The sequence below is a fragment of the Capsicum annuum genome, chromosome 6 (assembly GCF_002878395.1).
Source record: "Capsicum annuum cultivar UCD-10X-F1 chromosome 6, UCD10Xv1.1, whole genome shotgun sequence".
NCBI lineage: Eukaryota > Viridiplantae > Streptophyta > Magnoliopsida > Solanales > Solanaceae > Capsicum > Capsicum annuum.
Window position 1 is genome coordinate 41,296,735 of NC_061116.1, and position 15,941 is coordinate 41,312,675.

The 15,941-nt window shown below is 34.0% G+C and overlaps 1 protein-coding gene across 1 annotated transcript; it reads right to left on the reverse strand.

Annotated features, from left to right (window-relative positions):
- Positions 1 to 1,767: 1,767 nt before the first annotated feature.
- On the reverse strand, positions 1,768 to 5,670 carry LOC107873435 (L-ascorbate peroxidase 1, cytosolic-like). The gene is made up of 10 exons (NM_001325038.1): positions 5,659 to 5,670; positions 4,532 to 4,660; positions 3,871 to 4,045; positions 3,705 to 3,770; positions 2,777 to 2,825; positions 2,575 to 2,660; positions 2,409 to 2,488; positions 2,201 to 2,303; positions 2,055 to 2,113; positions 1,768 to 1,965 (listed from the first exon to the last, which is right to left on the reverse strand). Exons 2-10 carry the CDS (start codon positions 4,648 to 4,650, stop codon positions 1,950 to 1,952), a joined length of 753 nt encoding a protein of 250 aa, NP_001311967.1. The 5' UTR covers positions 4,651 to 4,660; positions 5,659 to 5,670; the 3' UTR covers positions 1,768 to 1,949.
- Between the last annotated feature and the right edge of the window lie 10,271 nt (positions 5,671 to 15,941).

Here is a 15,941-nt window from a genome sequence, read left to right on the forward strand (position 1 = left end):
CAACAGATGAGTAATCTGTTGCGACAGATTAGTCATATATGTTGCAACAGATTACTCATTTGTTGCAAGAAATTAGTCATATATGTTGCAACAGGTTAGTCATATATGTTGCAACAGATTGCTCATATGATTAGCCATATATGTTGCAACATATTACTAATCTGTTGTATGTTGCAACAAATACTCATCTATTGGATTCACGTTACATATTTTATCCATTATTAAAAAACAGCAGTAGCAAATACATCCAGATGTGAAATTAAACTAAAAGATGACAAACATTAAAAAAATAACATAAAACATAAAAAAATAACAAACACCAACAAATCAAGTTCCTCATTTTTGTTATAACTTAAAAGCTCTAACTTTTTACTTGTGAAAAAAAACGATGAAGAACTCAAAGTTGTTGTCACTGGAGAATATTGTCATGTCGACTGTCGATTGAAAATAAAAAAGGAACGGACAAAAACTCAAAATTATTTATTGCCAGAGATTGAAGTTGCACAAGATTGAAGGGAGAAATTTGAAAATTTACTGGTTGGAAGAAGTTAGAGAAAGAAACTATCAAGAGAAAGAGAGAAAAGAGATTGATCTGCAGAGGGAGGAAAATTTTATGGGTGTGAATTAATTTATATTTTTGAAAAGATAAAAAAGTATAAAAAAAATATTAATCAAATCCACAATTAACCTAATCAAGCTTTTAATTATATTTGACCCTTTAAATTGATCAATGTCATCAATTCTCGGATTTCTATAAGGTATGCACAGTAGCAAACTTAATTGCTAAGTTGCTTTTGCAACATAGTGACTAGCAAATCTATTTGCTAATTTATCTTTCCAACTTGATAGACTAAGTAGCCAAATGCAATTTTGTTTTCTCCTTTACCCAAGAGATTGTGTATGCTTGGCTACCAAATAGCTCTTGTTTCATCAACTTACAAATGGGCAAAAGATTAAAAATATATATATAATTAATAGTCCTTCCTCTCTCTTTACGTTTTGTTATGTACTTTACCACTAATTTTAATTTCATAACCATAGACACAATACCCATCCTCTAATCCGTATCAAACAATAAAATCCGTTTTTCTACATTACGAATTTGTGAGCGTTGCCTCTTCATAAAAAATCTTTTTCTTTTCATCATATAATTGCTTGAAGCCCTTTTATTGATGGAGAAAAATGAACAAAAAACAACACAGCACAAGTTAAACCTTAGCTCCTTCAGCTGCAATTTAGGTGGGGGTGGGGGAACGGGATGCTCAATTTAATAGAACAAGTAAAAACTTAGCTCCTTCAGCTACAAATTATGTGGGGGCTGGTGGGGGATGCTCAATTTAATCATTTTGCAACAGATGAGACGAGTTTCGGCAACTTACATGTTTAAAGCGGGAACCGCAGTATAATTTGGATAACAAAATGCAGGGATATTGCCTGAGTTTCAAAAGAGATGAATACCAACACAAAGGCAGCGCACTGCAGAGTATGGGAAATTGTTTTTGAAAAATGATACGGACCCAACTCAGGGAGGGTCACAATCTTAGCAAACCAAGGCTTGCCAACCCCAACCTGTCCCCATTTACAACTCTCATCGCTAGGCAAGGCAAGCTGAATTACTGATTTCAATCAAGGGACGGCTTTCTTTCAGTGTATAGGGAATAAAGTCGGAGCAATTTTTGAAGCATAAAACTCTCCCATTCATTTGTTTCCTTAACACCACAAGATCAGCAAAATGGGAAATTAACAAAAGCAATCGAACAACAAAAGTGAAATAGAAACTTCTTAAGCTGGAAGAGAGTGACAATAGCATCGTCTAATAAAGCTGCCAAATTCAAATCATGATATAAGGAGTAGCAACAGAAGACAAAAATAAATAATCCCAGCAAGCTTTTCAGAAGTGAAACATAAACAAAAACATGCCGCCACTCCCAACTCTACCAATCAGCATCTTAAGCTTCAGCGAATCTGGCATTAATAGGTGACACACAATATCATAAAATCACATATACGCAGACTTGTAAGGAATGTACAGACTAGTTTAATTATATGCTTACCCCAATTCAGAGAGCTTCAAGTGAGCCTCAGCATAGTCAGCAAAGAAGGCATCTTCATCCTGACATTAGCAAAGAGTTGCTCCCATTAAACACAGCCAGCATTTAAAAGTTAGGTGAATAATGTAAACAGCTTTTACTATACTGACTGCAGCATATTTCTCAACAAGGGGACGGAAAGCAGGATCAGAGAGGAGAGCCTTGTCTGAGGGCAACTGTAAAAGACCTTCTTTTTCCCCACCCAATAGTTCCCTGACAATAAAAAATGTCAGTATAAACAAAGTGGACAGATAATAGTTTGGAGTGAACATTACTAAAAAATGGAGAACCAAACAAAACGTCTTTTAGCATTCTCACTTGAAGTATGAGTTGTCAAAAATGAGGGGATTGGCGGTCCAAGGTCCCTCAAAACCAGAACGCTCCTTGTGGCATCTTCCCTGGAGAAACATCACTAAAAAATAAGTACACACTGGAACATAACCTCGCAGCAAATAGGAATAAACAGTAAAAGCAGGCAACAAACCAAGGTATGGCCACCAGAGAGTGCAACAATATCCTGATCAGAAAGACCCATTTGTTTCACGAACACGTCCCTCAAGTGGTCAGAGCCTGCATTAAGATTACATGTGATTATCAAGGCAGGCAACTGCAAGAACCATTATGTTCCTCTACACTGTTTTGCAATCAGAATCTACTCTATAAGACAAAGAAGGAAGAGAACTTACCCTTGGTTGCATCAGGCAAGCGACCTTCAACAGGTGGCTCTGGCTTGTCCTGGCAAAGCAATGTTAACATAGATTTATATTTAACCAAAATGAGTAATTATAATATTGACATCATTCACTTATAGACCAGCATGATCATTTCAATGAAAGAGAGATTGCAAACCAAGAACAGCCAACAACAACAATGTACTCCGTCATACAAATCACTAAAATTGCACAAAACAATTTTATAACTAAAGAAGTAGAAAAATCATCCATTTAAGGAAACCAACAAGTAGCCAACATCAATTAAATATTGCAGACAGTATGACTTCTCAAACAACCAAACGCAAAACTAGAATCTAGTTGGTATAAATATGACTTGTCATTCCTTGGTCAAAAGGAATGAACATGGCACTCAATTGAATTTATAAATAGTACAAAGTTTCTGTACATAAAGTAGGAAAGGGAATATAAGTACACAAATCAACAAATTACAATTCACAATGCAAAAGCTCTGTACACAAACTTTTTCGATAGTGTGAAGCATATGCATAGCTCAACTAGTTACCAATACCAATTGGACAGTATTTCAATAACCTGTTTGGATGAGATTATAATTTACGGCTTATAATCCATAAGTCATTTCAAACTTATGACTTTTGGCTTAAAAACAAGGGCTTAAAAGCACTATTTATTTTACCAAACACTACTACAAAAGTGCATAAAAGTTATTTGAACTTAAGAGCAACGCAATCCAAACAGGATCTAATAGTAGTGAAAGAGACTTTTGCCAGAAGCATAAAATTTGGATAGAAGCTCCAAATTTAGAACTTCTATCACATGTCGTATTTCCTTATAAATCCGGCCTCAAATTTGGAAATAAGCACTATTTTCATTACAAGCCACTTAGAATTTGCTGCCAAGCTCTAGAGACAATCTGACTAACCTCTCTGCCGGGGTGAAAGGGAACATCAGGTCCTCCAGTCACCTCAACAGCAACAACACCAGCCAACTGCACCAAAAATAACATAAAAGTCAGTTCTGCACTTGTTTAAACAAACTAAAAAAGTCGCAAAAGTACAGAACATAACAATCAATTCAAGAGTACATACTTGATAGAAATCAGCATAGGAGAGGATGGGAAACTGCTCCCTAATGGGCTCCAAGAGCCTGAGAGCAATGTCAATACCATTGTTTGCTCCGTGAGACTGCTCAGTTTTGAACCTCATGGTACCAAAAGGACCTCCAGTTTTGGAGCACACATCATAGGTACCAGCAGAGTGCCATCTGAGACAACAGAAAAATTATCTTGAAGGTCATGGAACAACTTTCCTTTGTTTCTTTTCTCAAAAAAAGTTACTGCTACCATCTCAATTCGCATGACAAATCCTATTTCAATTACTCATAAATACGTCGATACCATCCTTTTATACATAACTCTCAAATATTACAACCCTACGCCCCCTTTGAGTGTAATATATGGAGTGGAGGACAAACAAAACAAAATAAGAGAGGAAACTTTATTAATTAAATAAATTCATTATGCCATTTGATCTAACGTATTGTATTCTCTGTTGTCAAACTAGTATTTCAACCATTATCTATAATATAGCTCCACTATCAGTAAAATAAAAAATGCTGAATTAACATATTAAAAACTGTTCCAAAAGGAGGAGAAATTACTTCTATATCGTAAATTAAGAAATTTGATAGCATTTTGTTGGTCTGTTCTAGAAACTGCAAAAATGAAAAGGACAAAAGAAGAGAACATACGCAAGACGGAGCATAAGAGGAGCACAATTCTTCTCAGCAATGAGTCCTCTGAGTTTCCTTTTACATTTGTCAACAGCCTTGAGGTACTCCTCGCTCACAGTGGGATAGCACTTGCCCATAGTAATTGCTCTACACAAACACTTAAGCACAATAAGATCCCAAATTCCACAATCAAGAAATAATGGATCACATACTCTCAACAGTTGCACCTTGTTACTAAAATTAGATGTAGACGGATTGTGTATTGCTTTGCAGAGAGAAGCTAAAAGATAGTAGATCCATCACTTCTTGAAAAGAAGTGGCTTGAAGAAGTGATATCCTATGGATATTCATCACTTAAAGCCATATGTGAGTATTACTGCCACTTTATTTCAAAAAGTGATGGATAGTCTATCTTTCAACTTCTCTCAGCAAAGCAATAAACAATCCATCTCCAACTAACTATATTAACAAGGTCAAAAAGAAGTACTAGAACCTCTCTAGTCGGGCTAAAATCATAGTTAAAACATCTATACCTTCACCGGAAAACGACATATACCCATATTTTCTAAAAATAATTATCATTAGTGCTACATGTAACTTTTAGTCTTTAAGATCACGGATCCTCCTATTATACGAGCAGATAATCCAACAAAACAGGTGTTTCAGAGAATTAATACTCTCATATTTACACTAGAATCACTTAGCCGGGGGTCTTTTGGAAATAGTCTCTCTAACTCCAAGAGACAGGGGCGGAGTCAAAGTATATGTTACAGGTTAGACTGAACCCAGTAGTATTGGTCTAGATCATATATTTCTCTAAGAAATTTATTGAATATGTTCAAATTATTATTTAGAACCCAGCAACTTTAAAAAACTAGTATATCAAACACATAAGAACTAGTATATCAAACACAAGCTTCAAATCCCGGCTCCAAGAAAGGAAGTGATAAGCTCTGTGTACACTCAGCACTCCAAAGTGGTGGTGCTGTATATAAACACTAAAAAACGCAGTGAAAGACACCTGTACACTCTTTTCACAGCATCAAGAACTTGAAAACTTTAATCAATTACAAAAAAGTGGATGAAATACATATCAAAAGAAATACGAATGGCATTAGATATTGGAAGATGGAAGAGAAAAAAACCTGAAGAAGAAGATATCGAGGAGTTAAGCAAAACGTTAAACCGTAAGACGCACGAGCAGAGCACAAGCACTGGAATGGAATGGGCAATGCACAAAGCCAAATTGGCAACATATAAGTGGAGTTGAAGAAAGAGAAGGTTCTAGTAGGTGAATGTCGGCCGTTAGATTAGGATGATCGTGTGGGTAGGATTGAAATATGAATTATTGACGGCTGAGATTGGTTTCATTAGTGAAATGTAATCCAATGTGATTTTTCTTTTTTTTTTTCCGATCTGTGGATTCGTCGTATGGTAGGTGAGAGTGGATTGAATACTGAAGGATCTTTGGATTTTTCTGAATCGTGGACTCCATCACCAAGGGCGGACTTTTGATTGTTTGGTTTAATGACTAAAAAGCCCTTTGTCCTGAACGAATTTCACTGTTATGTTTCCAAGAAAGAATTAGATACTCATTTCGTTCACTTTTTCCTTTTACTCCTGCTTTTATAAATATAAGTGTTCCTTTTATCTTTTAATTTTATTTCTAAAATAATACTTTCTCTTTTCAAAATAAGTTGATCATGTTCTTTCAAATTTAATTTTATTCAGATAAAATATAATAATAAATATCAATTTAAAAAAGTAAATTTAATTAAAGATAAGTTGGTAAAATAATTTTTATTTTTTAAGAATTAGTGATCTATGTATATAATCTATAATATATTAAAAGTATGAATGACCTGAGAAATGTTTGAATTTTTTTGCCCCTCATTAAAAGTCTTTATTTTAGACAAAATCATCTTTTCATTATATTTTTAATATTTAAATATTAAAAATTAATTAAATATATTTATGGTAAAACCTTTTCTTATTAGAAGTCATCAGAATTAATGACAACTAATATTATTTCTATTAGTTTAAGAATTCTAAATCTATTAAATTTGATTTTAAGAAGATTTGAAAAATCTAGAAATAAATATAAAAGCGTTAGAATAACAAAAATTTAAGAAGTACCAAATTTTTAAAAGTTTAAAGTACGTACTAAGAATATAATTAATGATTTTATAAGGATTTGACTTTAAAAACAAGAAAAGATTTAGAAAAAAAACTTTTCCACATATACGGTTCAAATTGATGCGTCTCCCTTAGCCACCGGTGGTGAGGGAAAGAGGTGTCACATAACAAACGCAAAAGTGATCATGTAAAATATATATGTGCTTACACCAAAATATATGTTTATATTTATATTATTATATTAAAGTATGAAGAATCTTTGAATAGTGATTTAAACTTTTATACTTCACTAAAAATCTACGCAATAGATAAAATCATATATGTTTAAATAATCAACGTTACACGTCCGAGGAACATGAGGTTAAACTAGTTTATTAAAGGGAGTATCCAACCCAAAACAAGCACTTATTTAGAAATGAAGAGAGTATAGTATTAATATTACTTTTTTCGTCATTTTACTTGACCATTATCGACTTTACACACACCTTAAAATAATTAATAATAGGTGTAATTTACTATATCACTATTTGAATAGAATAAATTCTTTGTTTTGAGAAATCCTTTGAGTAATGAATACTTCCTTTGTTTAAAAAAATAATCTATTTTGTTTTATCACAGAGTTTAAAAAAATAAAAAAGACTTTTGAATCTTGCGTTTAAATTAAAGTTATGTCAAATGTATCAAAATTCTTTTAATCTTGTAATATTAAACATGCTGGGTGGAAAGTTGAAATTATAGTGTAGCCCAAATAGGAAAGGTCATTCTTTTTTAAATAGATTAAAAAAAAAGTAAGTTCATTCCTTTTGAAACAGAGGAAGTAATATTTAATAGTTAAGATAAAATTGACACAATATTAAACTATTCTTTAATTTTTCAAATTGGATAAGTATTGTTGTACATCTATTTTTAGTATAAGTAAAGAGTATGGAGGGTGTAAAATTAGATTTTTAACTTTTACTTATCACTTTTAATATCAAGAAAATAAGATTATTTTTTTCTATATTTTATCCTTAGAATTAACTCCTTTTTCCTCAATTATTTTCAAAATACTAAACATAAGTTAATATATATTATGATAAAATACTCATATTAATAATTATTTTTTAAGACCGCGTACAAAATACAAACAAGATAAGTAAAAGTGCACAAAAAAATAGTCTTGTGGATCAATCTTTTAATATATCAATTTGTTTTGAAAAGTAATTATTTAAAAATATAGTATATTTTTATTAGACTAATAATTTCTAGTACAAATTAATATTTAATCAAATTTTTAAAATGTATTTCTAATTGTATTTTCTCAAAATTGCTTTACAAAAATTACTTTTTTTAAAATTCTACTTCTCTATAAGACCATTTGTTTTGGGTAACTTACAAAAATCTCATAAGTTTAGGAGCCAAGTACATTTTTTACCACGTCTTTTCTTAATTACATAATATCACATAATACGTGTTTTATACATATTTGATTTGATACATTTTCAACTAATTAGTTAGTTAAATAAGGAAGTGATAGAATCGCATTAATTTGGGTGAGTGGATCACGTTTCAACCATTTTAGAAAGAATTACTAAAATATCTAAACCATAACCAAAAAATCAAAATCATCCATCAAATTCATATCGATTTCATATTTTAATTTGGCTAAATTTCTTCATCTCTCGTTTTTTCTTCTTTCTCAAAATTTTAATTCTCAAATAGTTTGAATCTAATATCGTCATTGTTATGACATTAGGGACTTTGAATTTCTAAAATCAGATACAAGGCATGTAAAATTAACGATAAATTTGTAATTCACAAAAAATATCGTATCAAAATTTAATGGCTGCAATATCAATTCACCAATTGATAAATATTTAAAAAAAAGTTCATAGGAAATATGTTATTCAAGAAAATTAAACTACAATGAAGATTCATAATGATATGGGTGTGAAACTTTTTCTGAGTTTCTGAAATTTATGTAGTTGTTATCGTAATTTGTTGTGAATTTGTAAAATTTAGATGATACATATTAGTAGAAATTAAAATAACCTAAAAAGTTGTGTTTCTAAAATATATTTTGAATAGATATTGTTTTGATACATTTATATGATGCATTTGAAAACATGGATCAATGATTATTAGAAAAATACAAGTTATGTTTCTAAATTAATACATATTTATAAGGATTTAATTCTGTAAATTTTTTTTATGTGTTTTGATTATTTTGTCCCTCTTCGCGGTTGCTATGTGTTGGGATATGGGGAGGGCTAGCACAATTTCTGATGCAATTCAGAATGATTTGTGTGAGCTAAGTTTTTAGAGGTTAAAAAATGTCTTATAGTTGACTTCGATAAATATTTATTATTTCATGTGTCGAATGGTAAAATGGACTATGTCAATAGATCCAGAATGTCGATTTTGGGTTGGAGCATGGTTGGTTTGATTTTATGGCTTTGGAATCTCATTTTGATCCTTGGTTCAAAAATTTATGAAATTAGATTTTGGAGGTTAATTTTGTGAAAACAACCTCTTTTCGAAAATCTGATATCACCATTGAGTTCAAAACGTCGAATTTAGTTTAGTAGCATATTTCGTTTGCCCTCACAGAATTTTGAATAAATCCCGAGAGGTGGATAGGCAAATTTGCAACTTCACAAAGTTACTGATCCAGCTGGTCTAGTGCAGACACTTACGCAGTCAAAGCCACTTAACCAGCTATGCACCGTTTTAGCGATCTGACAAGCCAGGGAACTATCGCCTAAGCAGACTATTAACTGCTTAAGCGGTCACTACTTTAGCGGTAGCTGGCCCATTTAAGCAATCTCGCACGTGGGGATGGACCGCTTAAGTGGTCATCGTTGGGTTGTTTAGGAACTCTTTTCGAGATTTTTTTTATTTTTTAAGGTTTGAGTTTCGGGTTAAGGGAATTTTGAGCAATTTCTTCCATTTTCGAGCTTGGGTAAGCTCTAAATCACCATTTCAATTATTTTACTTTGAGTATATCATTTAAAACACTTTAAAATCTCGATTCTAATTCGAAATTTGGGAATTTTAGCCCAAAAGGCCTAAGTTTTATTTCTTCGTTTTAAGCCTTGTTTCTAAATATTTTTCACTTGGTTTTTCTTTTATTATTTTCTTTAATCCTGGGTAAGGTGTTTATTAACTAAACTTTTGATTTTACCCTTTTATTTCGAAAATATCTCGGGGGTCCATTTTACTCCTATTTAGAAATAGGCAATATGGGTATCGTTGTCTTTCTTTTGATGCATAGATTCTATATTTGTATATCTTAGCTGATTCAGAGGCTGTTAGAGAGGAGAAATCTCTGTGTGAAAGATTTTGGTCTTGGATTTTGTCGTCGCGAGATAGGTTATGGCTTAACTTTCTTCAGACTGGGCTGAGTAGTTAATAGTTATATAAAATCATACTATGAGTATGGATAATAATCATAAAAATAATATTTTAGCTATTATGCCCCGTGTGGGAGCTTATGTTATTATTGATGGTGATTTGAGATGATGTTTACTGTGGGGGGCCTTATCTGATATTATTGGCCCTCTGTATTCTGGTTGCTCTTTTCGTGATAGAAACATCTAAGTTGGGGTTAGTGTTATATTATTGATACCTTACTTAAATTTTTCACTCTAATAGTATATTGCTTATGTGTAACCTTGGTTGGTTAATGTACTGAGTGGAGCATGGGCTCACATGTACATTTATTGAATGAATTTTAAGATCTTTATATTAGTTTGGTTATGAGAATTACATTCTCATATCATACATACATTCATAAGATATTAGTACCATTATGGAAATACTGATTTTGACATAAATGAAATATTTTTGTAAAATCCTCTGTCGTGGTCCACGACTCGAAGAGGATATATGGATATTGAGATTGATATTGAGTGTTGAGATAGTAAATGGATTGTGAACCCCCCATGGGTCCTAGTTAGAAGCGTTGATACTCGATAGGTGTATATGCGATAACCTCAGTCACATCACATCATCATTATCATCAGTATTGTATTTCATACATTATATATCTCCAGTGTTGTGCTTTTATACTTAATTTAATGCATATCTATTCTTTTTTTTATGAATCTATATACTCACTAATGTGCTTTATTTAAAACTAGTGGAGACGGTGTGAGCTACCATTTAGGATATTTTCTGACTGCAAGTGACGTGTTAATAGTATGTATTTATGTATCTTATTTTCTACTTTTCTCAGTCGGCCTATGATACCTGTTGAGTACAAGTGGACTATACTCATCCCTACTGTGTTCTTTCGATGCAGATCCAGGTACAAGTATGTCGCACGATAATTGAGTTTATGTAGTGATTTAGATGCTTTAAGGTATTGGCCATTCTACGCCTTCATAGACGACCTTGGACCTCATTCTATTTAGTTTATGTCTTATTTTGTATTCAGAGACAGACTTGGTTTATTGCAGATTTTCAATTGTATTTTTAGATTTTGAGTTATATTTTAGATTGTTTCTACATTGTGACACCAGGTTTTGGGATGGTTAATAGTATTATTATTGTTCAGAATTCCGTTATTACTGTACATGTATGGTTTGACTTTGCTCTAGAAGTCTCACCTTGGAATTTATGTTATGAATTTATTTTACATATTAGTTTAGGTGATCGATATACTTGTTAAGGCTTGGCCGAGATAAGTGTCATTATGACCCGAGTTTTTGAGTTTTGATAAATTGATATCAGAGCGCCAGATTTGTGGGTCTCATTAGTGTAAGAACAGGGTATCTAGTATATTCTCATCAATCTGTATGTAGACGTCCCTATCGATCTTTGAGAGGATATAAGATATCTTCAGGAAACCTCCTTATATTGTTCCTTATTGTGCAGATTTTTACATATGTTATATTCTAAATTATGTTTCACTTTTTTCTACGCAGATGCGAAGGACTAGATTCAATGAGGCTAAAGATGTTGTGTTAGCATTCGAGGAGAGAGCCTAGCCTAGAGGATGAGAAAGGGGTCATAGACGATCTCGGGGTAGAGGATGGGCATGAGGATCTGCTCCTTCCAGAGGTAGTAATAGGTGGTCTCCCCTGAGCTCGAGATTGAGCATGCTAGAGATGTGGGTCCTACTCAGGTTCCACAGAGTACTACTACCCTAGTCGTGGAGGGTTTACTAATTCATTTTCTGACTCATTCGGAAGGTGTTTTATCAAGTGCACCTGGTATTCCTTCAGTTTTGATGTTGTAACTTCTTCTGTGCTAGAGTCTACTTATGGTGTTTCTCTGATTCTATGTATATTTTCTTTATCGATATCGACATCTACTTATGGTATTTTGTAGGCTTCGAGTAATGTTTCTTCTTATGTGATAGTATCCGTGTATGGTATTCCAAGTATAGGGGTTCAACCTTCATCTATATTACTTTCTCTGGTAGGGTCACAGCCTGTCAGATTCACTATGTTTCCTATTGATTTAGGTTTTGTTATGTCTTCTGAGGATCATAAAAGATTTTAGAGATTTGCTCGCTTGGATCGGCCTAGGCTTAGTGGTGTTATGGGTAAGGATTCCTACTTTTGATTGATTGTTCGAAAAAATTGTATAACCTTTGATTGCTCGAGTCACATAGAGTTGCTTACACTACCTACCAGATGAGAGATATAGCCAGAGATTGATGGAGGTTACTTGTTTGTTGCATACCTCTAGGTTCTCTAAAGATGACTTAGGATCAGTTTACTGAGGTATTTTTATACAGGTTTGTGCCATACAATTTGGGGGATCAGATAAGATACTAGTTTGATCACTTGGAGAAGGTCTCCATGACTGTTTCCAAATATGAGGCAAGTTTTCATGCCTTGTCCAGATATTCTATTGCCAGTATTTCCATCGAGTCTAAGAAGATTTAGAAGTTTGTGAATGGATGAGATAATACTTTTTAGTTGGCTACTACCCAAATGATGGTGTTAGGGGCATTATTTTATAGTGTGGTGGATCATACGAAGATGATTGAGGTTATTCTTTAATCTACTCAACGAGTCACCAAAAGGATCATTACCAAGGCAAGTTCAGTAGTTACACCCCCCGAGGTAGAGATTTTAGAGGTTTATGTGGGTACCATGGTATCCTAGTACAGACAACTTCATAGGGTTCAGGTAGTAGGTCTTCTAGTTCAGCTGTTTTTGGTAGGCGGGTGTCGTTCCAAGGTGGTCGTTATATCTTAGTTGTACCTCTTCAGATTGAGTCAGGCCATAAAAGTTGATATGTTTATGATGAGTTTAACTATTTTACAAAGGATTTCCCCCATCGTGTTTTCAATTTTACTCTTATATCAACAGTAATAAGTGACCCTCAAGGTAGTGGATTCCCTGCTAGGGGTATGCGAGACAGGGGTGGTGATACCTATGGTGGTGGTCATGGTACTACTCATCCAATAGCGAACTTAGACAGTGCTATGATATACCCTCTAGACCTAAGGCAGAGGCTTGCGGTATTGTTATAACATGTATCATCCCTCTTTATTTAAGATCTGCATCTATGCTATTTGATTCGGGATTGAGTTTCTCCTATGTGTTTGTATATTTTGCTTTGGATTTTGATTTTACTAGTGAACCTCTTACTATGCCTATCCATATATCCACTCCCCTAGGAGACTCTTTAGTGGTGGATCAAGTGCACTAGTCTTGTGTTGTGATCTGCACGGGCCGTAAGACTTAGGTAGATCTAATCATCCTAGATATGGTAGATTTTTATATCATCTTAGGTATGAATTGATTAGATCCCTATCATATTATTCTAGACTTTTATGCTAAGACCATGACTTTAACTTTACTGGGTATGCGAAGGATAGTTTGAAAATATACACGTTATTTAGGTCCTAAGAGAGTTATAACCTTTCTACAGGCTCGTCGCTTGGTAGAAAGAAGATATTTGTATTATTTGGCCCATATTCTCGATACTAGTGTTGATTCACCACCTCTATTGGATTCGGTCCATATTATCCGTGAGTTCATGGATGTTTCCCTATAGATTTGCCTGGTATTTCTCTGGATCGTGATATTAATTTTACAATTAATGTTGAGATGGACACCAAGCCGATCTCTATTCCTCCTTATAGGATGGCCCCAACAAATTTGAAGTAATTAAATGATCAGTTGTAAGAATTATTGGATAAGGGATTTCCCCAACCTAGTGTATCGCCATGGGGTGCGCATTTTTTTGTGAAGAAAAATAATGGGTCTATGCGCATATGTATTTATTATCGGCAGTTGAGCAAGGTGGCGGTTAAGAATAAGTATCATCTTTCTCGTATGAATGATTTATTTGATCAGCTTTAGGATGCTTTAGTATTTTCGAAGATTGATTTGAGGTCTGGATATCACCAGTTGAAGATTAGAGCTTCAAATATTTCAAAGAAAACTTTTCAAACACGATACAGTCATTATGAGTTTTTGGTCATGTCCTTTGGATTGACCAATGCCCCAACCGCATTCATGGAGTTGATGAACCGCATGTTTTGACCGCATCTTGACTCTTTTATTATTGTATTTATAGATGATATCTTAGTTTACTCCAAGAGTGAGGCCAGTCATAAGGAGCATTTGCAAACTGTACTTTAGAGATTGAGAAATGAGAAGTTGTATGCTAAGTTCTCCAAGTGAACTTTGGTGGGATTTTGTCTCTGTCTTAGGTCATATTATGACCAAGGATGGTATCATGGTCGATCCTGCCAAGATTTCATCTGTTTGTGATTAGGCTAGGCCTACTTTTCCTTTTGAGTTTTAGAGTTTTATGGATTTAGCGGGCTATTATCGGCGTTTTGTTAAGGGGTTTTCTTTTATTGCGTATTTACTGACCAAGTTGACTCAAAAAATTTTTTTCAGTGGCCTGATTCTTGTGAGTCGATCTTTCAAAAGCTCAAGGATTTGTTAATATCAGCTCATATCTTGACTTTTCCTAAGAAGGGTGTGGGCTTTACTGTCTTTTGTGATGCTTCTGATGTTGGGTTAGGTATCGTATTGACACAGAAGGGTAAGGTGATTGCATATGATTTTCATCAGTTGAAGCCTTATAAGAAGAATTACCCTAACCACAATTTGGAGTTATGCAGATTGTATTTGCTTTCAAGTTGTGAAGGCACGATTTGTGTGGAGTACATTGTGAGATCTTCTCAGATTATTATAGCCTTCAGTATTTCTTTACCAAGCGAGATCTTAATATAAGGTAGCATCGTTGGCTTGAGTTGCTTAAAAATTATGATCTTATTGTTCTCTATCATCTGTACAAGGCTAATGTGATTGCGTATGTCTTACGCTAAAAGTCGACTAGTATAGGTAGTTTGGCGTATCTATTAACCCAAAAGAGGCCTTTGGCCTTAGTAGTTCAGTCTTTGGCTAACCAAATGGTTAGGCTTGATATTTTGATACCTGGGCATGTTTTGGAATTCGTAAAGGCTAGATATTCTTTGATAGAGTAGATTCAGCTCACCATTCTAATTAGGTTGAGAGTGATTCAAAATAATGTATTGAGTAGCGAGGCTAAGGAAGCCTCACTTGACTCCGATGGTATTTTGAGTATTAGAGTCAGAGTTTGTGTGTCGAGAGTAGGTGATTGGGTGAGATTGATTTTAGAGAAGGCTCATTGTTTTAGGTAATCTATTCATCCAGGAGTGACCAAGATGTATCATAATTTGAGACAACACTACTGGTAGCATAGTATGAGGAAGGATGTAGTGCATTTTGTTGCTCGTTGCCTATGTTGTCAGTAGGTGAGGTCCGAGCATTTGAGGCCTGGTGGTTTACTTCAGAGGCTACCCATTCCGAAGTGGAAATAAGAACGAATCACTGCGGACTTCATGACTGGATTGCCTCATAGTTTTTATGGTTCTGAAAGTGTTTAGGTTATTATGGATTGATTGACCAAATATACTTATTTCGTTCCTATTTAGATACCCTTCAGTGATAAGAGGTTGGCCCGTATCTATGTTCGTGAGATAGTTCCATAGTGTACAGTATCTATCATCTCAGATAGAGGTTCAGTTTTCACTTCTCACTTTTGGAAGGCTTTTTAGGAAGAGTTGGGTACCCAAGTTAATCTTAGCATAACTTTTCACCCCCAAACTGATGGTCAGTTGGAGCAGACTATTCAGGTTTTGAAGGATATACTCTGTGTTTATGTTATAGACTTTGGAGTTCAGTGGGAGCAGCATAAAGCCTTGGTAGATTTTGCGTATAATAATAGCTATTATTTAAGTATTGAGATAATGCTTTTAGAGGCTTTATATGATAGGTGTTGTTTCTCTCCGATTGATCGATTGAGGTTTCTA